The 25,105-nt window shown below is 40.8% G+C and overlaps 1 protein-coding gene across 6 annotated transcripts in view; it reads left to right on the top strand.

The window, feature by feature from the left end:
- LOC109485152 (contactin-2-like) overlaps positions 1 to 25,105 on the top strand; it is a 99,814-nt gene that overhangs the window by 29,851 nt on the left and 44,858 nt on the right. The window contains exons 27-34 of one of the 6 annotated variants that reach the window (XM_019788584.1): positions 419 to 525; positions 1,180 to 1,342; positions 1,931 to 2,056; positions 2,652 to 2,789; positions 3,318 to 3,407; positions 4,091 to 4,144; positions 4,522 to 4,644; positions 5,390 to 5,398. The exons of 1 other annotated variant lie outside the window; for it this stretch is intronic. In XM_019788584.1, the coding sequence (XP_019644143.1) occupies positions 419 to 525; positions 1,180 to 1,342; positions 1,931 to 2,056; positions 2,652 to 2,789; positions 3,318 to 3,407; positions 4,091 to 4,144; positions 4,522 to 4,644; positions 5,390 to 5,398 (810 nt within the window). Of the gene's footprint in view, positions 1 to 418; positions 526 to 1,179; positions 1,343 to 1,930; positions 2,057 to 2,651; positions 2,790 to 3,317; positions 3,408 to 4,090; positions 4,145 to 4,521; positions 4,645 to 5,389; positions 6,333 to 25,105 lie in introns of those variants that run through there. 4 more of the 6 variants (XM_019788583.1, XM_019788585.1, XM_019788588.1 and 1 more) reach the window with 4 other exon arrangements.

The raw sequence follows: 25,105 nt of genomic DNA, 5'->3' as shown, positions 1-25,105 counted from the left end.
TGTACTATTGCGGGGCAGTATTTGTCAGTATCATTAATATTGCCTTCTTCAGAATATTTACAATTTTGCCGCCCTGACATTGCATTGAATGCCTTCAAGTTTGACAATACAATAATATTTCACAACCTAAATCGTCAGAAATTTAAAGTGAGTGTAGGAATGAAGGTTAGCGTTCTGTCATAGTCATCCCAGGGATGCCACTAGACAGATGCCACTCTACAGTGTTACACCTCGGAGTACCTTTGACTAATCATCAAAGAATATCTTAAAAGTTGTTTCACTGACTCACGTTTGTTTCACGTTTTTACCATAAACATCGGATTACCTTTGACTACAGCGATCAGGAAAAATGCTTATTATCACAGAATATCTTCAAAGCTGTTTCACTAACTCATGATTTTCTCTTTTTCTCCCTCAGTGCCTGAAATGACTGACGTCCACAAGTCAACTCTGGAGTCCTACCGGGAACCCCTGGCTGCTACTGTGGACCCTCATCCTGTCATCAACCACATGAGGATAAATGAGGTAAGACCCTGTTTCTGGATGTCTCAGCAGTATCGGGTGTTGTTTTTAAAGCATTCAAGATGTCATAATGTATTGTAGCAAAGCACAAGCACGTGGTGACATGTGACAACCAATGTCTTATACATTTAGGGCAAACGTTTTAAAAGAGGAGAAGCTATAAGTAGAAATCCTACCAAATTCCTCTTTTCATCATACACAATCTTCTCCAAGGTAGATTAGTACTTAAATTGTATTGTTGATATATACTATTAGCAGTAGATGCAGTACATCGTACTTTGTTAAATTGTACAATTGTTGTGTAACTATGTCTATTGATTAACATATGAAATTAAATAAATGTGTTCACCGACTGCACAAAAATTAAAAAAAAGGAGAAACGCTAGAAATCCTGTGGCCACCAAATGGCAAGAGCACATTCTCCTTTTGTATAACTAGTCCTTTGTGAGGTAGATTTTTATAATTTTTTTTAGTCTTGTAGTATATTTGCTATTTTATAGCAATAGATGTCATACGTTGTATTTTGTACAATTGTTGTGCACGTATGTAATAATTAACATATGGCATTAAGTAAACGAGTTCGACTAACTCCCGATATTGCTTTTGAGGCGTCACAAAAACATTATCATGATCCTAATTTACATGATCTGTTTCCAGTACTTCAACCCCATGGAGGCGAAGCATCTGGAGAGCATTCCCACCAGAGAGGAGGCTAACCACGTGGTGATTGACATGGTGAAAGACCGCCCTGACCCCGCCTTCTACCACTACCTGGCATGTGTGAACCAGCAGAACCCAAGTCTAGCTGCCGAGATGGGAGGTAAGAACATAATGGGACACGTCGATGAAGGTCAGACATCCAGGTAATACGATAGGCCAAAAAGCAGCTACTCAAGCAACTAGATATGATTTTGGAAACGGTCAGACGTTTCAGCTAGAATCATCTAGCTTTCGTCAGTGACTGAGAGACCAGAGGACGTTAGACGTAGTACTATATGTGACACTCCAAATGTTGTAGTCATAATCACAGTCATAGTCATATAGATATAGTATTGTAGGCGGTTTATTCATCTATTGACTTATTTGTATATTCAATAAAAAAGCAGCTGGGTAGCCTGATTTGCAATGGCTCTCATGCCAGATTGCGTTTACACACACAAGACATGATTACATTTAGTCAAGCAACAAAAGGTAGACAATAGTCAAATAAAATCCGATGCGTCAAAAACAAAAGCATGTCCATAGATAAAAGTCGTGAAACCTTCCCAATGACAAATACAATATGCTCAGGAAATTGGACTGGTGATCACGAAATTTCATGAGACATGTGTCTCAAATGCAAAGCATGTACGAAGTCTTCATAACACTTTGTAACACTTCATAACACCTTTTTGTGTCTTCTTTTTAGGTCCTGACTATCAGAAGGAAATGAAACTTCACCTGGAGAATGGGACCATGGCCAGGCCCCGCATGTTTGCTCACGGGCAATATGACGGCGATTTGAGCGGTAAGGACGCTATGGGTCGTGGGAAAGGTACGATGTTGTATGTATTATATGCCTGCTGGTGGCATGGGACGGACAGATGCCATTGTCAGTAGTTATCGTGGCTGTAACAATGATCACTGCTTCGCATGTGTTACATGCATGGCGTCAAGGTATGGGATTTGTCCTCATTTGCTTTTAAGCCCCTGTCACACATTCGGGAATTTGGCCTCCTTAACACTAGCTGAACCCCACAAAACCATGGCTCGGCTCGCTGAATTCTGTTACTAATTCGGTCGTGAATGTGTAATGGGGCTTTAGGCTGCATTTCATTGGACTCAGTTTGGTGTTATGTTACATTTAATTTGCATTTCATTTGGCGTTACGTTGCATTTCATTTGTTGTTTGATTGCTGTTGGTGTTCTATTTAGTCAATGTATCTAATCCTTAAGCTTTGCCATGATGTATAATGATTAAAAATCACTAAATTACAGCGATGTTTAGAAATTGACCCACAATTTTGTATTTCAACACGATAATATTTTTCTTGTGATTGCATGTAGCTGCTCATTTCTGAGTTATTTATCAATAGAAATAGCACGTCTATGTTATTTATATCATGATCATTGCTTTGTCTATATTCCAGAATCTGGTTCGGACATGCCGATGTTAAACAGCGTCAATGAGTTGAAGATGTCGAACATGGTCGCTGTTGAGCCAGTAGAGACGAAGATGACTAAGATGGATGTTGTGGACGCTCCAAAGATGTCTTCTGGTCTGGATGGTACGTCTACAACACACTTATCTTCTAATACAAATGATCATCCAATCATCAATTTATGAACCTGTTGAAGCTGTATGTTGCGTAAAAGTCTAAGGATTTTGCTATGATAAAGATCTAATCATGATGACCAAAACAAGATTCAAACATCATGTAGTCCAGTGGTTAGTCCTATCAACATATCATAGGTTGCTGTCTATCACTGTGATTTACAATGTTTTATGTTTTATTGTAAATTCATGCCCGAGAGATAATTGCAGGAACAGAAGAAACATTTGGTATAAAGACAATTAGTACACATAGAACTACTGATAACTACTAAGAAGCTACTAGTGAAAACTACTGGGTTTGACTCCTTTTTGGAAGACAGAGGAAGGCAAAGGATCCCACTTTTGTAATTTGTGGGTTTTCTGATGTTTATAATTCTGTGTCATTATATTACCTTTATGTCAAACCATTGCAGATCATACTGGTCATCATTTAATTAAGCATAATGTGTTCTGATGTTATAATAACTTCATTTACTTACAGGCTACATGGATCTCCACAAAAGTGGCTCTCAGCATCTAGATCCCAACATGCTCGGCAGAGCATCAGGACCCGTCAGGGGTTCTGGTCTGGGTAAGGGATCGAGTCAGCATGCAGCACTTCCGTCAATGTACTGCATGAAATCCAATATTAAAGCGCTCGTGGATGTACAGCTTTTCATTTTGCGGCATACATCGCATCGCTCAGCTTCAATGTTGCAATTCTTTTTTCAGCACTTGCATAAGTCATAAATTTTGTGCAAGGAGAAAGGCATGAATCTATTGGTGGATTTTATTTTCAATTTCATGTTGTATGCTGGGAAATAAAGGTGTAGCGCCGAGCAGTAATGACATGTTTTCTTTCTATACTGACGTTCCAGGAAGATGCATGAAGCTATTGCCAGTGCAGTAGACTTTGTGCAGAAAAGCTGGAGCGTTGTATAACACAATGGCTTTTGCATCATATATAGTTACAAGGGAGCGGATACTTGAACGGTTTTGTGAAGCTCAAGAATAGCGGCATTGCTGGTTTAGTACAGTAACAGTGGTAAATTTTACGAAAGCGTCTTTCAAACCTCACAGAAATGGATAAAATGGTGAATACAAAAAACAGAAAAACCTAAAATCCATGACTTACTACAATATTAAACTCATTCATCTGTAACAAGAATCAACGATCGATTTCTCACAAAATGCGTGAATCCGTACATTCTGGGTTTGATAGACGCTTTCTTCTACTTCCAAATTATGAAAATGGAATGGTATCTTCTCTTTCAGGAGTTGATGTGAACATCACTCGTGAGGGACACCCCGATATCCATGCCCAACAGGGTGTGTAGGTTCTCTTGTCTGTCTTAGAATAATTTCCTAGTGACACTGTTGAATGTGTTCGACTATTAAGCGTACATAGTAGAGCGGATTCATTCCTCAAGCTAACCGACATCTTGCACACCGCAGTCGTCCCTCAGTAAGACATCTAGAGTCGCGTAGTTCCAGTTTAGAACTTGTATTCAGCCTGTCACACGACGGTTGTGCCATATACCTTTGAAGATCTGTATCTGTATAACCGCCCTTCGGCGTAACACACCAGCTTCGCAGATGCGTGTGCGAGATGTCGGTTAGCTTGAGGAATAAATCCACTCTACTAAATACGAGTGTCAAGCGTGTATTTCTTTAGAAACTGACCAAACCTATTTTCCAATCTGCAGTTATGCAGCCAGGAGAAGAGATGGATGTGGAAGCACCAGAGGTCCATCCGTTTGAGGCCCAGTCCGGAAGCACCATCGAAGTGGAAAATTCCCAACCCGTCATCATTGAGATTATCGGAGACGGTAAAAATGCAGTCATAGCTTTATCTTTCATATCCATAGAGAGAGCTAAAAGGCATTAAATTCGTACTCAATAACATTGAAAAGACGGCTGTCAAGGAGGTCATGTAACTAAAAACAGCCAGAGATTAATGACTTTCACCCTCTGGGACAGGGTGAACCCAACCGTATGTCCATTACAACCTAATAACCTAAAGGGCCATTTGGAAACACACAGTCACACACACACACACACACACATACACACACAGAGTCACACACACACATACACACACAGAGTCACACACACACACACACACACACACACATACACACACAGAGTCACACACACACACACACACACACACACACACCACACACACACACAGTCGCACACACATATACACAGACACACACACACACACACACACACACACACACTTAGTCTGAGTCTAAGGGTCTCCCCAAGCAAGGAAACAAGGGCGCTGCGCCTCTCCCAAAAATCCCAGCGCCTCTCCCAAAATTTTCAAATGTAGGGTCTTTTCTTCGTATTTTGAGAAGATATGAGTGAGAGAGAGAGAGAGAGAAAGAGAGAAAAAGATGGGGGAGAGAGATAATTTAGCAAATGTGTCAGATGGGGATAAAAGACGTTAGATAAGATAACGTCAAGAGGAAGTTGTCTGTGCCATGGTAACATCTAAGAAGACAGTCTACAGTTTTGGTTCTCTTCATCACGTAATGACTTTACTGTCGTTCTGTACCCCTGTAGCCAAGAGAGTTCGCTGGCTGTATGAAGGCACTCCCCTGCCCAACAACGACTTCTACCGACAGACAACCGAGGGCGAAGAATTCCACTCCCTCTTCATCGCCGAAGTGAACAGGCAGAACCAGGGATGCTACACCTGCGAGGGCACCACAGAATCAGGCGTGGTCAACTGTGACATCTTCATCAAAGTCCGAGAGCCGCAGTCTCAACTTGTATAGAACCGTGGCCGCTCATTTTGCAAACGTTCTGGACTGCCAAAGTGTTTTAGTAGGCAACACCAACGCGTACGAAAGGACTGTACAAGGGTCGAAGGTAACTACTGGTGACTTACGTAACGTTTAGTATGTTCATCGTATGAAAGTATGGAAAACAGCAACCATTACTACTCTATTACACGTTCTTAAGCACTATGTGCTTGTAACTATATGATTGTTCCTAATGTAAACTATTGCTACATTACACAACAATGATCGCAATATTAATACAAACACAGTCATGTCTATGTCAATTTGGTGCCAATCTCAACATTCTTACACTAATTCGTCTTTTGAATGCTGAATTCTACTACATAAAGTAACTTTTCAAAGATCAAAGAACAATTCCAAGCTTTATATTTATGGTAGTACTCTGTGTTGCTATTAGCTGGGAGTTCAGGTTTATTTTAGAGCATAAATACTTGTCACAATACAGTTCACACCAATGATTATATCCAGCTACTGTGACTCACGCAAACTTGTGTAAGAAGTTGGAAAAAAATGAAAAACTATGATTATGAATTATGCATTGATGGCCGCAGCTGGCTATGTATAGGTAAAGATGTCTATTTGATATTGCACAGTATACATGATTTCGCTTGATAAATGATAATTTAGCATATTCTTAATCTTAGGTTAAGTTACGATTAATCCAGTTACTAGTAGCCATGTGCTAGAAAGTCGAAGTGGTAGTTTTTTTATTCTACTCTGTTGTGCTGTATATTTTATACTAGTCGTAGTTTCCAGCATTTAAATTTTAAAGTCTACTATGTGTATATTGCTTAGGTATATTGAATGGGTTAGGTTTTCAGGTATTTTATAAACCAGTAAGTCCTGTAGTTGGTAGCAATTATTTTTCCCTTTGTATGATATTTTTTGGATAGGTTTTATTGCTGCAGATGTAAAACCTACTTTACGAGCAATAGTCAGTAGTTAGTATTTGTTGTGTTAAAGAAGGGGAGATGACAGATGTAATAGTTTGTACATTTTAGGTCAGTAGGTGAAAAAAAGGTGTTGGACTTTTGTATTCAGAGACCTATATTACAAATTTATACCAATATCATTGTTGTCTCCGTATGTGTGTCTGTGTGATCAACTTATATCCTTACACTGTCGTTAACTAAGATGTTTTTAGCGTTTTGTGGCGATCTTCACTAGGTCGCCCAAACAACAAGAGGCTTGATCTTGATTGCTTCCAAAACCAACACCAAATATGATTTAAAAATTCAAAATATAATCAGAGTATAAAAGACATACTTGAGACGAAATTTTGAATTCTAGTATTCGAAAGAAAATTATTTATGACGTAAAATAGCGTTTGGTTTCGTCAGGTGATCGGGATTAGTTCTTCTCACTACGCAGACGCAGAAAAAGTTATTTGTGGTACGACCGGTTCAAATGATACCAGGCGGGTCATATACGGGTCAAACCGTAACGAGCACAACGTATATCTTCCACCTGTGGTCATTTCTGACAGAAGGTATGTTTTAAATCATTCTAAAGCCTAGCTAGGATTCCAGTTACAACTATCCCTTGTGTGTTTATCTCTTGATGCAACAAACTGGTGCAAAAATCCCAACGGAAACGATTCTTTGTCTTGCAAAACATTTTTTGTGTTTTGAGTGTTCCTTTGGGATTGCGTCACCAGGAAAGAAGAAAATGCATGTTTACTTTCCTGATGCAATCTCTGGCTTAAGTTGTACATTCACTCACATGTTAAACAGTGTACAGTATACATAGATCTATGAAATACAACACAAAGTTTTATCAGTGTCCAGGACGGAAGGTTTAGCTAAAGTGCCGACAAATCGGCAGCTTTTGAACTCTTGAACTTTTGGTCTAGATGTATTATCTAACAAGCAAGCAGATTATTATCAGTATTATTGATATTAATAATCTGCTCGTGTGTTAGATTTCTTTTACATGGTTTCTTACATTCTCTTCTACGAGTACGTAACGTCGTAAAACGATTTTTGTAACAAAAAAAACGTACAAAAGGTATTGAAAAATGGGTTGTCTTTGATGGACAGGTGCAGATTGTTTGACTTTACGCGCCAATTTCTGGATAACCGTTGGAACTGCTTTGTCTTTAATTCCAAGGCGATACATTCGTGTGACATCTAATTTACAACGATACTTCTAAGAAGAAAAGTGATCTACATAGCTGTTGATTTTATGACCGTCGTGTAGTATAAAAGCACACTTTATTATACATTTCATAGTCCAGCCTTTGTTCTTTGTTGCATGTAATTATTGATGAAGCCAGGCTGGTCAAAATGTTGCTTTCATTGAAGAGTAATGCAAAAATGTGACCCATGATTTCATACATCATTTTTCATCTCTAAAAAATTGTTTTCTGTCAGAATTTTTTACTGGTCCCAGGAAAGAAATAACTCTTTTAGTACACAAGAAATTGTTTCTCGACAAGCAACTGGATGAGTTCTTAAAAAAAAAACTGTCAGACGTTTAAAGAAGCATCCACTACTTTTCTTCAGTTACTGACGAAAGGTAGTGCATGGATGATACTTGAAACAAGGATGCGGATGCTTTGGCAGTTTTCAAGGCCTATCCAGTTGCTTGAGTAACAATATTTTTCGTATCTCATTACCTGGATATCTAAACTTCATCGACATAACACTGAAGGTACCTTAAAAAGATCGGTGCTAGCCCGGAGTATTCTATAATCTGGATATATCTTCTTTAGATACAAAAGTGAAATATGGTTTTGGTTTTACTTCCTGGTAGAGTAATGATAATGCTAAGGTTCTATAATGATGCATTGTTGGTTAATAGCTGGGAAAACGGTGGTCACGTGACCACCAGGACTTGAAAGACTCGTTTCCATCAGCAAGCAAACAACTACTTACATCTATGGCCACAGCAAGTAATTTTTATGGATGACATCGGCGCGCGCATTGATTTTTGCCTGATTTTGGAAAAAAAACTAGAAATTTTGTTGCCTTCTGAAAGTGGTCAACATGCCGAAAATGGGCAAAGATGTCTGTTGCCATGCCGGAAGGTGGATGACAGATATCTATGAAGAGAGGAAACAACAAAAGGCTCTGATTTACTGTTTTGTTTCTTACTTTGATGCAGTGATATGTGATGTTGGCTTTGCATATGTGATGTTCCTATTGAATCGAAACCATTTGTACAATGATTGAGTCAAAATCTTAAATTGTAAGAACCTTGTCTTTTTCGGCCCGTCTTTTTTTTTTCGCCCGCTGGCATTAGATTTGGAATCTGCGGAGAATGTCATCCATAGAATTTACTTGCTGTGGCCTATCGCAGTGAGAGAAACTCATGTACATCTCGCGATAAACCGTCAAAACTTTATCCCTATAACAAATAATGGCAGTTTAGCCACAACAAGCAAGTTTTATGGATGACATCCGTGCACGAAGTGATTTTTTACCTGATTTTGAATAAAAAGGAAAGGAATTTCACCCCCAACCCTACGGCTATGGTCCACATGTTAAGAAGATACTAAACATGGGAAGACATGTCGAAATTTCAGAGAGTACACCAGAGTCTTGTGTTGGTGATTCAGAGGTATTGTATCCAGAACTGTGCCTATCTATCACATAGTAGTTCTATGCCTGAATAGGATCAGGCACGGTTCCGTATTGTCTATACGCATTCAAGTAAGTAGATATGCCACCAACACGGTTCTGGATACACGTGTATGCAAACCCGTGCCTGAGCATGGTTCTGGATAAAGCACGGTTCTGGATAGCCTCCATATAGCATGCCAAAAACTGGGGGTTTGGGGGGGAGGGGTCTTCAAGGTCTTTGGGAGCTTTTATGTGCTATTTTCTGATTGCATATAGACAACATAGCCGGCTTGGTTGAATTACCCCCGTTTTTTTAGAACTGGGCTAATAAGAAAACAGCCGAAGACCACCAAACCCCCAGTTCTATAAGCCTGCTACGAAGGCTAGGTTCTGGATGCAACAAGAGGGGACTGACTGCAGTGCACTACGTGACACAGTTTTCGTTCTGCCCTGCTTTGACCCAACACAAGAAGTGCTAATTGAGCGAATAAATCATCCAGGTACTGCTACTATACTGAACTGAACTGTAGTCTTCCACTTCACTGCAGAGCTACATTGATCATCTAATTATCATATTTCTAAAAGATTCTAGATCTGAAGCCCTTATATACAAAACTGACCAACTCTAGATCTGGCAAACCTTTTCTTCGAGATTAGTTGTTTTCAATCATTAGGCATACAATCGCGCGATATGTCGTCACTATTGGCCCCTGGCAATAAGTTGTTTACGCTGTTTTGTGGCATTGTGTGGCGTAAGGGTCAGAGTGTTCGGCTCGGACCCAAGAGGTCCCGGGTTCGATCCCCTGACATGCCTATCATGACGTTGTGCCCATGGGAAAGGCACTTAACACGACTTTCCTCACTTCACTCAGGTAAAGATGAGTACCTAGCTTTAGTTAGGGACGTCCCTCGTATAGGTCTTTTTAAAATGGAGGTCCACACCCCACGCACGTGAAAGAACCCATCACACCTTCAGTGAAAAAGAGTAGGGGCATGTCCCGGTGTGCGATGGTCCAAATTCTACGGTAGAGTTGGTGATTCACTTCAAATCACCAGTGTAATAACAGATTCATCAGCAAGTTGACGTTGGCTACCTAAATCCCGAAAGACAAAAACGTGTAACACATCATTGTTTAAAACAAAAATAGGCCAGGGCGACTATACAACGCAAAGAAGATTCTATGTTGACAAAATGACGCTGACAAAATACCACAATGTTCTTTGGCTTGAAAATAGAGGCATTTTGGCCGTTGTACATCGTAACCTGGTCTTGTTTTCGCCTGGAACGTGTTTTTTTTTTGACAAAAAAGACTCTTGCCCCAAGGGAATATCTTCCCGTGTCGTTATGATTATCAGCTGTGTTACTTCGTTGCATAAACCCACTGAGGAAATGTGCAACGCTGTTCTAGTTAGCTAGGATAGCACTTTTTTGTGTCTTCCAACCGATGGCAGGCCCATTATACTGCTAAGGCCTGGTAAAGTTAGCCATACGATCGTTGTACGATCGAACATTGTGTGTTAGTCGTACTTGCGTCGTACGAGTACAAAGTTCAGTTGTTGTTTTTTTTACTAAAAGACGGTCCAGTGTCGGTGGTTAGTTCTTTCACAGCCTGGCCTAAAATCGTACGATCGACCTACGAGGGATGGGACCAAAAACAGGGTGGCAATATAACTTTTGCTTTATTTAGTTATTGGTTTGGCTGTTTAACATGCACAGCCAGGGCTGCTCAACTAGCCCGTGGCTATTGCAAATGGGTAGCCCTGCTTACAAAACATGACATTACAATCATGGAGTTTAACATGGACAGCATAACAGTCGTCTATGACTCTATATCATTATTCTGGGTGCATAAAACCATTGTATAAAAGAACTAAGAGTATTGTCTACGATGGAGAGATCAGTGACAGCGTACACATATCTTATCGCCTGGAGAGACCAAGAGCTTTCTTTTGAATCACCTCCTCCGAGGCTCTGGCCTGGGTGCCACCCTCCATAGTCCATGGTACATACATGTACGCGGCAAGCAACAATATGGAGCCGGTGTGACGGAGATCTCGCACCCCCTGATTTTGCACCCCCCCGGGGCGAGATCACTAGCGATCTCGAACCCCCCGGGGCGAAATCGCTAGCGATCTCGCACCCCCCAAGCTAGTGTTTTCGCACCCCCCAAACTAGTGTTTTCGCACCCCCCGGTGATCTCGCACACCCCCCCCCCCGCCAAACATTTTGAAAATTGTTCTGTCTGCCCGGTATATAGTTGAAACTGCATTATGGGTAGGGTGTCTCAAGCATGAAGGATTAGTTTGTTTAGAATGAAGTGATTTGATGGGATGGTGTGTGAATGATCTTGTGGTCTTCAACCGGATGCTGCGGGACGGCAAGAGCCACAAGCACGAAGGTTTAGTTTCTTTAGTAAGAAGTAATTTGATTGGATGGGATGGTGTGAATGATCTTGTGGTCCAGAAGCACGACGGATTAGTTTGTTACCTCCATGAAAAATGGAGGTATTGTTTTATTATTTTATTCCCCAGGGCAAGAGCTATCTATCATGCAGAATTCATGACCCTAGCATGTTCAGATCACGAGATATCAAAACCGGAAGTTCTGCTGCAGTACCATAACAAGCCGCTAAGGGGCCCAAAATCTAATCATTTCGAGGTCTCATCAAGACCAACCCACCTACCAAGTATCAAGACAATATATTAAAGCGTTCTTGAGTTATGGTGGTAACAGGCAGACAAACAGACAGACAGACAGACAGACAAACAGACACACCGCCACGAAAACATAACCTTCTTGGCGAAGGTAATTACTGAATATTGGTATTGTCATACTAGAGGATAGTGTTTGTTAATAGGTGTCGTTCGTCCGTCAGGTTGACGAGGACCGCTTAAATGTTAATAGGTAGCATCTGATATAGTAACCACTGTGAATTACGAAGGCCGTAACAGAACACATACGGGGTGAACAAACCGATTGAAGGGGTGCAAAGGGGTGCGAGATCACTAGTGATATTGTTCCGGGGGGTGCGAGATCGCTAGTGATTTCGCTCCGGGGGGTGCGAAATCACTGGGGGTGCGAGATCTCTGTCACACCGGCGGTAACTATGGAGGACGGCGCCCAGGCTGCTGAAGCTCCACGGAACTCAAGAACTCAGTACAGTGCCGACTCATAAATGCCACAAAATGCCAACATGTGCACTATTTACGATACCAGCTTTCTAGTGTGGTTTATCAGCATTTTTGGCTGAATTTTTTTATTCGCCCGCGCGCACTAGTTTGGGAGTCTTCATAGTATGACATCCATGAAAATAAGTCTATCTAATGTTTATCAAAATAACGTTTATAAATTACGTATGGGACGTAGGTTTATTTGAGTAGGACGACTTTGAGGATTTCTTGACTTGGAACAGGCCTCAAAATTAACTTTTCTCCCTATTGTCCCAGCGCTGTCCCAAAAATGAATTTCATTTGTCCCGAAGTGAGGATGAACTGTACCAATCTGTTTTTCGGGAAGTATTGTATTACTTCAACTTGAAGTCAACTTTTTTTTTTATTTTGCTTACGTTCTGACTCCACGGCGCACTATTATTACACAGTAGACAGGAAATTTGGGGGACGTTTCCGGATCCAAAAGCCAGGACGTGTGCCTGATAAACAAAAAAGGGCTGACATTCTGATGCTGATTATTTTTCAATTATCACAAAAATGTTCCAAAGTGTCTTTTAGTTGTCCCGGCCAAAATTATAGTGGTCAGTGGTCAGTGGCCATTGGACCACCTTTAATTTCGAGCCCTGTTGGAAGATTTCAGGTCTGAGACTCACGATCAGGCTTTGTTTCAGAGATATGAGTGTATAACCACCGTGGTCATTCACTAAAGCGCGACAGAGTGGAGAAGAATAGCTGACGATGACCGGGTTAGGACGACTCCTGTGCATCGCAGTCATCGCTACTTCTATAGGTGTAGTGTGGATGCAGTCAAAGGGAATAGGTGAGTACAAGCTAAGATTTTCTCATCGTTGCGCGTTTCCGTCTCGCAATTACACGGTCGTTGCCATTTGAAATGATCGATACAATATCACAGACCGGCAAACCTCTAGTGCATTTTGCTGGAGTCACAATTTTTAAGACGGGGCCGGGCTATTTGAATGAACGAAAAATAAAAATATCAAGAATATGCATGAAGTATGCTTATGATTATCTTTTAAACGTTTTGTGTTTTTTACCTTCGCCAAGAAGGTTATGTTTTCGTAGGCGTTCGTGTGTCTGTGTGTGTGTGTGTGTGTGTCAGCACGATAACTCAAGAAGGCTAAAATGGATTGTCTTGATATTTGGTAGGTGGATAGGTCTTCATGAGACGTGGAACTGATTAAATTTTGGGCCTCCTAGCGGCTTGTTATGGTACTGCAGCTGAACTTCCGGTTTTGATATCTCGTGATCTAGACATGCTAGGGTGACGAAATTTGGATGGTAGGTAGCTCTTGTGCTGGGGAAGAAGTGATGTGAGTTTGGCCTCCCTAGCGGCTTGCTCTGGAACTGCAGGGGCGTTAGTTGAAAAATATTTAAAGGCGGATAACTCTAGAACCGATTGATGGATCGTCGTGAGTTTTGGCATGTAGGTAGCTGAAGTGATGCTTAACATAATAATATTATAATTATGCATATATTAATGTAATTTGCATAATTAATGAGGAAATTCTATAAATCAGCTGCATTCCATGATAGGACTATTCAAGCTTGTGACATATGTAATTAAGAACGGCAGAAATACAGGCAGATATCGATTATGCAAATGAAGACTTAATTTGCATAATTAATGAGAAAATGTTATATTTACATAGTGGTAACTGCCTGGAATTTCATACTTGGGATATTTGAGAGTTATGTGAAGGTGAACATAATTAAACATAACTTATTCAAATAAGGACCTCATTTGCATAATTTATGAGGAAATGCTATAATGGCATTCTTTGATAAGATAAGACTGTCTTCTGGTGTAGAATATGATCAACAGATATAATTGATGCAAATATAGGATCCTATTTGCACAATCAGGGGGATTAATCTATAATTTCTTACTCATAAAGGCTAACATCATTTGGCGGAGGTATGAGATCGTGGAACTCTAGTTTTCCAATATTTTTATATCATACTTTTCGTTCCCCCAAACTGCCCGGCCGGGCCCCGGATTGAAAATCTGACTCCAGCATTAGAACGTAACGTTCCTTAAACACGGTGATGTTTCGTGACGTAGAGAACTTTGGGAGTTTAGGATTTGGTAATTGATCCTAGTAACAACCTGCTTGAAAAATAGGGGAATTTCTTTGGATTCGTCGTTATTTACTGGAAAATAATTTCATCAGGTTGGTAGGACATAGGATATCAAGATTTTCTTCTCACACAACCCGTACCGTCTCTCACCTGTTTACGTTTAAACTCGGGGTACAAACTTAGCCACGTTTGGATTTTGTTCTCGCGGCAAAAGCGCCACCTACGTCGACTACAAATAGTGGTAAGAAGCAGTACTCCAGTCAGAAGGTCTGAGGAATTTGTCTGATGATCATTTAAACGTAAGTATGTGAGAAACATTACCAGTTGTGTCAGAAGAAAATCCCTATAAACTCACAACCATTTACTTTCAAAATGCAATTTCTTTATTGCACTATTTCAAATGTACATCAGCAGGGGGAGCATAACTACTACCCCCTGAATTGGGTACAATTTGTCAGATAAAAAAATTGAGAGACAATACATGAACATCTAAATGAGGATACAAAGACATATACAAAGTAATTAAAATATACACAATGTCCATATTGATTGCATCCAGTCAAGTCAGGTTCAGTGTATATTCAAGACCCAGAAGGTGAGTTGTTGTAAAGTCTGATGGCGCAATACAGGAAAGACTGCTGCAATCGTTTGGTTCTTGCATAGGGAACTGTGATGTTACATGTACTTTTGTGGCCCACAGAATGGAACGAACCGGACGTCGACCCCTCCATCTTCGAACACCCCCAAGACCCTACAATACACGACAGGGAGAAGGCGCTGTCAGAAGGCATCAACTACGCCAACCTGACCTGCCGAGCTACGGGCAGACCTTACGTCAACTACACCTGGTTAAAGGTATACTACCATATAGCCAGAAGGCGTTAACCAATCAGAAGGCTCCATTTGCCATTGGTTATCAGGCCGTAACCTCAAAAGTGGTCGGTTATTAGAATAATCGAACACTTTTTGGACCGTACCATTATACAGGGGATAGGGGACATTTTGGTATACCCCTGTATATATAACTGTTTGAAATAATCTGACCCTACGTAAACTACATCTGGTTAAAGGTCCATTAAATTAGATCCATTGTCTTCCTCTGCCTTCAAAAAAGAAGTCAAACTCAGTAGTTTTTACTAATAGTTTCTTAGTACTTAGTAGTTCCATGTGTACTAATTATCTTTTTTATACCATATGTTTCTTCTGTTCCTGCAATTAGCCCTCGGGCATGAATTTGCAATAAAACTATATTCAATCATTAAATTAAACTGCCCTATATAGACATATAGACATATATCACAACATTATTTTCTCATAGCCTTTATTTGCAAAATCATGCCCAAAGGCTAATAGACGTAATTCCAATCTCCGCGGCCATTTTGGAAAGTGGTCCCGCGAGAGTACAGCGCTACGCGAGCGTACGTGATCCTGCACGAAAACTAGATACCCTGGTGATACCCTGGTTTCAGTCTTTTACAGAGTCAAAGGAACTATACGGTACAATACAATAATAGGAAACAGACAGCTACCACGTTTGCTATTGTGGGGTTTGACTTCTTCTTTGAAGGCAGTGGATAACAAGAATTCCGAAATCATAGAATTTTCGCATTAATTATGCAAATTAGGTCATCATTTGCATAATTAGTATCTGTTGATGTTCCGCCTGCCATAGGTTACATACATTACATGTATGAAAGTAGTATAATGTAAAACACTGAAATTATAGAATTTCCTCATTAATTATGCAAATAAAGTCCTCATTTGAATGATTTGCATTTAATTATGCACGTCTCTCTCTCAGCTACCTACACACCAAATATAATGAAAATACATTGTTACTATCTGGAGTTATTGGCTTTTAAAGATTTCGCCAGAAAGTCCCCTGCAGTTCCAGAGCAGCAGTTCCACACCACTTTTTCCTGACACGAAAGGTTATCTGTCACCAAAAAGTCAAGACCATAGCATGTTCAAGACTAAAGATACGAAAAACGGAAGTTCTGCTGCAGTACCAAGGTCATCCACCAGGAGGCCCATACTTGACCTTGACCTTTGTCTTTCCAAGACTTACCAGCATACCAAATATCATGGCAATCCATTAAGGCGTTCTGAAGTTATGCTGACCAGAAAGTTGCGGAAACACATACACAGACAGACAGACAGACAGACACGCCAAAAACAATACCTCCTAATGAATAGACCCACGTTCTGCATATAATGAGTGGGTTTTGCGATTTTAGTAGAAACGCAGTCTTTTGGTGATCTTCTGACTCAATGATTAAAGGATGGAGAAATTTTGGTAGCTGTTTGAAATTTGAGTTCGCAGTCACTTCGTCTGTGTCTTTTTCATTTGTATTCAGTACTGTTTTTTTCTGAATAAAACAAGGACGGGAATGAGTTGGACGCTCCGTCGGAGAAGTACGCGATAGCAGGCGGCTACCTGGTGATCTACAACCCGGTGTACCCCGACGATGAGGGCACGTACCAGTGTATCGCCTACAACCCCAGAGGAGCGGACGTCAGTATGCCTGCAGTCTTCAAACTGGCGCGTGAGTTGTTTAGTTTTATATGACATTCATCTCTTATTGTAGAAAATGGCATATGAGGGCAGAGAGCCGGATCAAAGCTATCAATCTGCAACGACCTATCATATGAAAATATATTTCACAGACACCATAAAGAAAATCATGAGGAAAATTTGCCAGCTCAGGTATCTGAATAGCCGGTATAGCTGGTATAATCACCTCAAGGCGTAACGCACCAGCTTTGATGTGTTGAAACCTTTCATGTACATTGTACATGCAATGACATAATTTATCCAGACTAGGTTGTTTGAGCTATAAAACCTTTAAGCAATGTTTGATTGTATATGGACGATTTTTTTTGCATTACATAGTAATATAAAAAGGCTGTTCTCACACCACTTAACTCTTTCGATACATTTATATTTTTCTGCATATAAGACTAAAACTTTATGTCTTTGTTTGCTAAAGACGTTCAGACGTTTGACAAGAAGCCCCGCTCTCCGGTGACTGTGACTGAAGGAAGAGGATTCAAACTTGAATGTGGAGGTCCTTCAGCTTTTCCTGGTGAGCCCTTCTGTACAAGTTGTCAAAATGTATTTCTGCTAGTGTTCCGCCATTCCATATCCAAGACAATTCTTTCCTTACATATTATATGTAACTTGGAATTTGTATGTACAGCTATAGTGTACAAAGAACCAATAAGACGCACTTCATTGTGATAAAGATGTACTTTAGATATGATAGTTACATGTTCCAACACAAAAGATTATTCTAACCTAGAGCTTTCCACCAGTCACTGTGGTCTTCCTCAGTAGACTGACCCAGTAAACCTTGTCACGTGGCGTCTCTTAAGTGTGTCGACAACACTGGGTCAAAGCTATCCAGTAAACAATGTCTGCCACATATCTCAATGGGTCAGTCTATTGAAGAAGACCAGAGTGACTGGTCAAAAGCTCTAGGCGAGAGCAATTGTTAGTGTTGGAACAAACGTTTTAACATGAAACATGTAACTACCAACACAGATCAAATTTCATGATACTTAAGGTATACTCATGCACGTGCATAAGCATGCCATTGATATCAATGTTCCCATTCCTTTCATTTGCAGCTCTGCACTACGGCTGGTACAAGGGACATGTCGCCAACAGGATCATTCCAAACGAACGGAGGTACATCTCCCACCAAAATGGAGATCTGTACTTCAAATATGCTATAGTCAACGATGCCGGTGAATACAGGTTAGAAATTTTCAAGACTCAACTTGCTTTCCTATAATAGTTGCATTGGTGCATCAAACTCAACTTGCTTTCCGCCAAAAAGCAGTTACTCAAGCAACTGGATATGATTTTCAAAACGTCAGACGTTTCAGCTAGTATCCACTAGCTTTCGTCAGTGACTGAGAGACCAGAGGGGAAATGCAGGTTTATAAGCACAACCTAATGCAGGTTTATAACCTCAACTTGCTTTCCTATAATAGTTGCATTGGTGCATCAACATACAACATAGGGGTCGCAGGGGCAATGCGTTGTTATGTCTGACTTTTACCTCCCCAACCGAAGTCAGGCACCAATTTTACATCTGGATTGAGCGAAAAGGCACAAGATTGGTGACATGGCAGGATTCGAACCCAGGACCTCTGGGCACTGGGTCAAATACGCCGTTACGCCACACGACTCCACTGACTACTATTAGGATAAATACCACGAAAAACAGAGACACAGTTTTTATCATGTTCCAATAACAGGTTAATGCCCCGCCCCGAGGTGCATATGGTGAGATAATCCCTGGTCAGATGCGCTAACCACCGATTAAACCACCGAGTGAGCGTAGCGAAATGGAGCCTTCTGATAGTTTTTTTCTTACAAATAAGCCGACTTTATGTATGTTCCTATTTGTTCTGCCGTAGGTGCTTCGTCCAGAATCAGCTTCAGACGGACTTTACCGGAGATCTGGAGAACAGGTCCAGTCCTGTCATCACTGTGACTGTCGATCGGGACCTCAACCCACGTAGGACTTAGATCTAACATATATATACTTCCTTTCTACTTTAGATGGAATTCGAACTAAAGTTGACCTCTAAACTTCAGTAGATAGTTTCGTTCAAGACTATAACGTTTATTGCCCAAAGGCTAATTGCAAATAACACGGATAAAAGAATAGTGACATAGGGTACACAAAACTATGAAAGTGGCTAATCTGCATATTATTGATAAAAGGTAATTGACTGGAACTATGTCTGAAGGGCTTGACGTAGCTTTTGTAGACCATTGAAGACGAAATGTACGAGCTTTTCGAAATTTGTGGCTTTGGGGTAGTTAAAAGAAGACATTTTTTTCTTTGTTTGTAAGCTTAGATAAACTGGAATAAATTGTAGTTTAAAAGTTTAAGATAAAGTGTATTTCGTCTTACACAGATTTTGCACTTCAATATATACTTAAAACTTCTTTGGTATACAGATAATCTTCTACACCGGCCCCTTTCTATGAGTGAGTTTATGTTTGAGCCATGAAGCAACAGAACGGGTTAAGATTTAGAAGAATAATCTCTTTCGCTTTGTCCCACCAGCTATACAGGACAGAGAACCGGTCATTATGCTAGCACCGCAGGATATCTTCCCAATCGCGGGGTACCTGAGTGCAGAACTGGAGTGTTTTGACGACTCATAGTGAGTATTCACTAACGTTGTGATTGCTGTTATTTTGTAATATCCTCATGACTATTGGCCTAATCGAACTTTGATTGAATTGGTAAAAATAGCGATAAAGATACATTATATATTGTTGCTCAAATCTTAAGCAAATTCAATATTAATTGTGCTGGTTATGCTTTGAACACATTGTTTTTGCCCAGCTTCTTCTTTCTCTTCTTCTGCTTCTGCTTCCAAATAAATAAGATCAATGACCTGAACCAGAAGTCTGTCACCATGGTAACTGGTGATGTAACAGGCGCTCTGTGGTATTGGACTGCATTATGTAGCAGGACAGAGTTGGAGGGGCTGGTCACCATATAAATTCATTATGAATGTGTAATACTGAGCAAGAATAGACAGATTAGTAGTTTGTTGGGCTGTGAAGGTAAACGTTTTGCATTTGGATTGCAAATGCTACTTTTCTAGTTTATTCCCTTTTTTTTCATGCACATTTTGTCCTGATTTCAGCCCTGAATCAAACATCCGTTGGAAAAGGCTGGACAAGCCGGCAAAGGAAGGTGGTGTAGAGATCGAGTTTCCCTCCAAAGCCCGGTTCAACTACCACTCCCACGCTCTCATCATCCCAGAGATCAGCGCTGATGACGGCGGAATCTTCCAGTGCACCGCCAGTAACAGGAAAGGAACCGTCTCACACGAGGCTAGAATCAAAGTTGAATGTAAGAAGCTTACTCAACAACACCTAACCACATCTGTCCTGCTCCAGGGTTCTCCAGCTCATAACTTTGACACAAACACAAAACTTACAGATGCACTCCACACGTTCATTGCTCAATCAAAAAGATTCTGTGCTTCTTCCAGCTGAGCCACACCAAACATTTACTTGTTGTACTTATAAAATTGATTCCTAAAATTGGTTTGATTTATTAGATACTGTTCCTTGTGTACCAAAATTGATTCCTAAAATTGGTTTGATTTATTTGATAATGTTACTTGTGTACTATTCATGTTTTAACTATCTATTATTGTTCCTATGTCATATGTCTAGGTAAGTGTTAAGGTGTGTACGCTATCAGCACACTTTGTATTACCTTTACCTAGTCCCATCCTCACATGACTTTGTATTGTCATGTTACAATTCCGAATAAATAATAATGAATAACTAATAAATGTAAGAAGCAAAATCTAATACTATTCAAAGCGTGCCCTCATGTTCGTGATTATTATGGTCGTACAGTGCACTTTGAGGGCGGCAAAACAATGGAATCTGTCTTAAAAAGTAATATTGATTTGATTTATTGAAATTGCAACAGTGCAATGCATACGGAATAGAGGCAGCTGTTGCTGGTGTTGTGTCCCTCACATAGTGGACGGACAATACTCATTGTCCCAAACAAATAGTGGACGGACAATACTCATTTTCATTTGAGTCTAGTGGGAAAAGTCATGTAAAGTGCCTTTCCCAAGGGCACAAGATCGGTGGCATGGCAGGACTAGAACCCGGGACCTTTTGATTCCGAGTCGTGCTGCGCCACACGACACCATAAAAAGTAATATTGACACTTACGTAATACTGCCATTTCGTTGTATATTGTAGTCATCATTTCACACTTTTAAATGCGTTTAAAATACCCTAAAAACAAGCTACATGAGGCATCTTTGTATTTTTGGGTACCACCAATAAATAGCTTGAAACCAGCCTACGAAACAACACAAGAACCGTTTTCTGTCACCTACATAGCACTGATGCCTCACGAATATCAAAATGCTATTAGATTATATTATATTAAAAGGATAACCAAAATCGATTGACTTGGGGACTTCAGTTTTGCCTTTCTGAATTCCATTGGATGCCACTCGCAACCCATTGGCTGAATTTTCTGATTTATTGCATTTGTACTGAAAACTTGTTCTACAATGGGATAGAAAAAACGTAGTATAGTGTCGTCATATTGCAATAAAACAGGATTTGGTGTTTGAATAAAGAACACCGCATAAAATCCCTAGTTTCCGTGTGAGAAATTGCCGCACACTTTCCCGGATATTTTAGGTTTCCGGTAGAACCCGGGGGTTTCCAACCTGCACACGAAACGTGTCCAGTCCCGTACATGTCCTGTACACTCCCGGAAATGAACCACTTTTTGTGTGCAGGTCGTGTACTGGACGTTATATGCCCGGACACGATCCCTGTACATCCCCGTACACGGCAGGAAATGGCCGTGCACCGCTCCGTGCGTTGCTGGAATATGCATAATTTAGCGGCAATTATCACCTAATTATTCTCCACACGGCAGCGGAAATTCGCCGTGTACGGGTCGGACATGCCGGTACTACACCCCCCCCCCCTCGGCCAAAACCCGGCCCGCTCTCGGGACCGGTTGCTCCCGTTCCCGGGACCCGTTGCTCCCATTCCCGGGGCCCTGCTGTTCCCGTTCTCGGGACCCCACTGCACCCACTACGGGGACCCCCCTTCCCGCTCCCGGGGCTTCGCTGCCCGGCTCCCGAGAAATCGCTTCCCCCGCTCCCGGGACACATTTCGATGTTTTAGGAACACATTTCATTCATAAAAAAAAGTAATACATGTTTATACTTCATTCATCGTTTTATTGGTATAAACAGGATCGCCATTTACAGACTGACAAAAATAACGCTCTATGTATAGTGTATACACGTTATGCACTATGCTAACACTATACAATAATGTAACCTGGTACTTTACAAAAATGTGTAGCCGAAACATAGAAACAATAGCTTTTTCCCGAACTAGCCTTCCAGGGACTAGACTTTTAAAATCGTTGGACCCGGTGTAAACTCAGAAATTACTAGTAATTAACAGATTTCTCTAACTTTAAAAAGTAAACTAACATCACATCTCATCACAGTCACCTCCAAATAGAAGTCCATTTTAGCAAAAAATGTCAAAAAGTAACTAATACTGACATATCATCAGGTTAAAAGAGGAAAATAGCCCTCAGATCATGAAAGTGAATGGCGCTTACACAAACAGTCAAAAGACTAAATTTTCAATAAACAAAGAAGGCCTCAAACAAAGTTCTTCAAAATACATGTACGTGTAGCAAAAACATAATGGCAGACCTAACATGAAGTTAAATGAGGCTTGGCAGAAAACAATATCACGTCATTACAAAAAAAGATCATTTGCTCAGAAATTAATTACATGAACACGTATTCAATTTACAATGTCGTTAAAGACAAGCTGTCGGTTTCGTAAAGTTTGCGTTGTCGCCTCTACAAAATGAGGCTTAGTTGTAGATTGAAGGCCAGGAGGTATGCCCCCCCCCCTGCTTCAGGGGACCATAGCGAAATGTTTTCATCCTGGAAGGACAAACTGCCCCATGTCTGTCTGCGGGATGGCGTGGTGTTGGTGTCGGTTGTGATCGCAGTCAGGCCGGAGCGGCGTGCTGGGCGCGGGGTGCACCCCGGGCGGGAGTGCAGCGGGGCCGGCCTGGGTCGTCGGAGCCTGCCGGGCGCTTTAACACAGCACCCTCGCCTTTAGATCTGAGCCTGGGTGTGCAGTCTGCCTGTTTGCCTCCAGCCTGGCCTGCAGGACATGGAAAAACGAAAATCTAAGTCAAAAGTCGAAGGCATTTTTGAATTTCATTTGAAGTTACGTGTACATGTACTAGACGTTTTATAAACAAGCCTGGCAAAGATGCGGACGTCTGTATGGACACATTTCGAGGAGAAGTCATTTATCATTTTTAACGAATGTTTTTAACGTCAGACAGCAACAATTTTGTCCAGGTGAAAAGGCTCCATTCATCAAGCATCAACGTCTACTTGTTTCTTTTCATTGTAATCATGGGAACAATACAAACACAACATTTCCCTCGGTAATGAAAACAATTCAAATTGTCAAGAGCCTTGTCGGCCTTCGTATGCAAAGATATACATTTGCATAGACTCACCCTCTTCTGTGTGACTGCAGTCGCTTTTCTTTCTTTCTTTTCTGAGCTCTCCGACAGCCTGGCGATAAAGTTTCTTCAAATCGTCTCAAAGTATCCCAAATCCGCGCCTGAAAAAAGTACATATGTTCTGAGCAACATACAAACTATATCGATGTACTTCTAAGTAGAAATAATAAACTATGTTATTAATCAGTAAAAAAATAGTGTACACTTCTTGCCAAAATAAATATTTCTGCCGTAGGCACAACTTAGCCAAGGTTTTTAAACAACATGTTTAAGATATATGTAACGATAGTGCCGTATATATAATAGTATCCTTGTTTTAGCTTACCCTTCCTCCTGTCGGTTTGCTGGTTCGTTGCGGTGTTGTCCTTTCAATGTAGTAGAGTCATTTCTTCCGTTGCGAAAACGAAGTAACAGAACGGAATGTTTGACGCCATTTTAGTTCAGGAACATACTAGTAATCTTTGCAAGCCGAGACAAACGTGTTTTGAAAAAGCAAACCGTCGTTGTGACAAAGCAAGATTCAAACGACCCACCAAAACAAAGCATCGCGTCTCTTATTGGCTGGTCCCGGCGAGAGCGAGGTAGGATTGGTCGTCAGTCATATAATCACGTGATCGCGTTCAATACTACAACCATCTTGTTTTTATATTATAGGTTTTAAGTTAAATCGCCTGTGCAGTCTGAACACTTGGATGATAGGATGTTTCTGATTGTGTGAATGTATTTATTTCAAGGCAGACAAATGATCTTCATAATTCTAATTCGTCATGATTACATGGCTTTATTCGTTCTAGAATTACACAACTTGTCGCTCACTAAGTGAAATAAAACCGCACTTCAACTCCAACATAACCTTACTCTTTGTAAATGTATCCAAAATCCACAATTAATGTCATGAGGGTTGACTTGTTTTGCTGGATTTCAGTATTTTACCAGGCATGGGGACGCTGTGAGTTCTCCCTTTGTTTACACAAAGGCTATTCACATAAACGGACGCCATGTCAGACACATCGCAATACACATCGACCGAACTACAATGTAAAGCTTGCATATTATTACCCATACATGTACCTAAAAATCATAACAAACTGATCAGGTCATGTTAGTTCAAACCCCTTTAGTCAAGCGTTTGATTACATCATGGTAATGAACCTCACGGATAAACTATTATTTCCAAAATAAAAAATTCAGATTTAGACCGGAGTGTAGATTTAGGTCATTTTGACCGAGTAGGTCATATAACCCCAGCGTCGGGGCGCCCTACGCTCAAATGTGCTTTGTCGTATGGACGACATCACGATAAATCAAGCCAAGGACGCATAGGTTCAAATGTTGTATTAACAATCCTTGATCATTCTATATCTAATTTGCTTAGATTAAAGTGCTGGCAACTTTGGTTCAAGTAATTATCACCTGAAACATGAATACACGCAGTACCTAATTACCCTGTATTGTTAGCCGCTCCCCAACACACGCCAAGTGTGCGGGGCGTAAATTTCCGTGCACGTGCACGGCGAGCACGAATCCGGGAGTGTA

Source organism: Branchiostoma belcheri, unplaced genomic scaffold, assembly GCF_001625305.1.
Source record: "Branchiostoma belcheri isolate BF01 breed outbred unplaced genomic scaffold, Haploidv18h27 scaffold73, whole genome shotgun sequence".
NCBI lineage: Eukaryota > Metazoa > Chordata > Leptocardii > Amphioxiformes > Branchiostomatidae > Branchiostoma > Branchiostoma belcheri.
The sequence above is the reverse complement of the archived record's forward strand: the minus strand, read 5'-3'. Positions and strand labels throughout refer to the sequence as shown.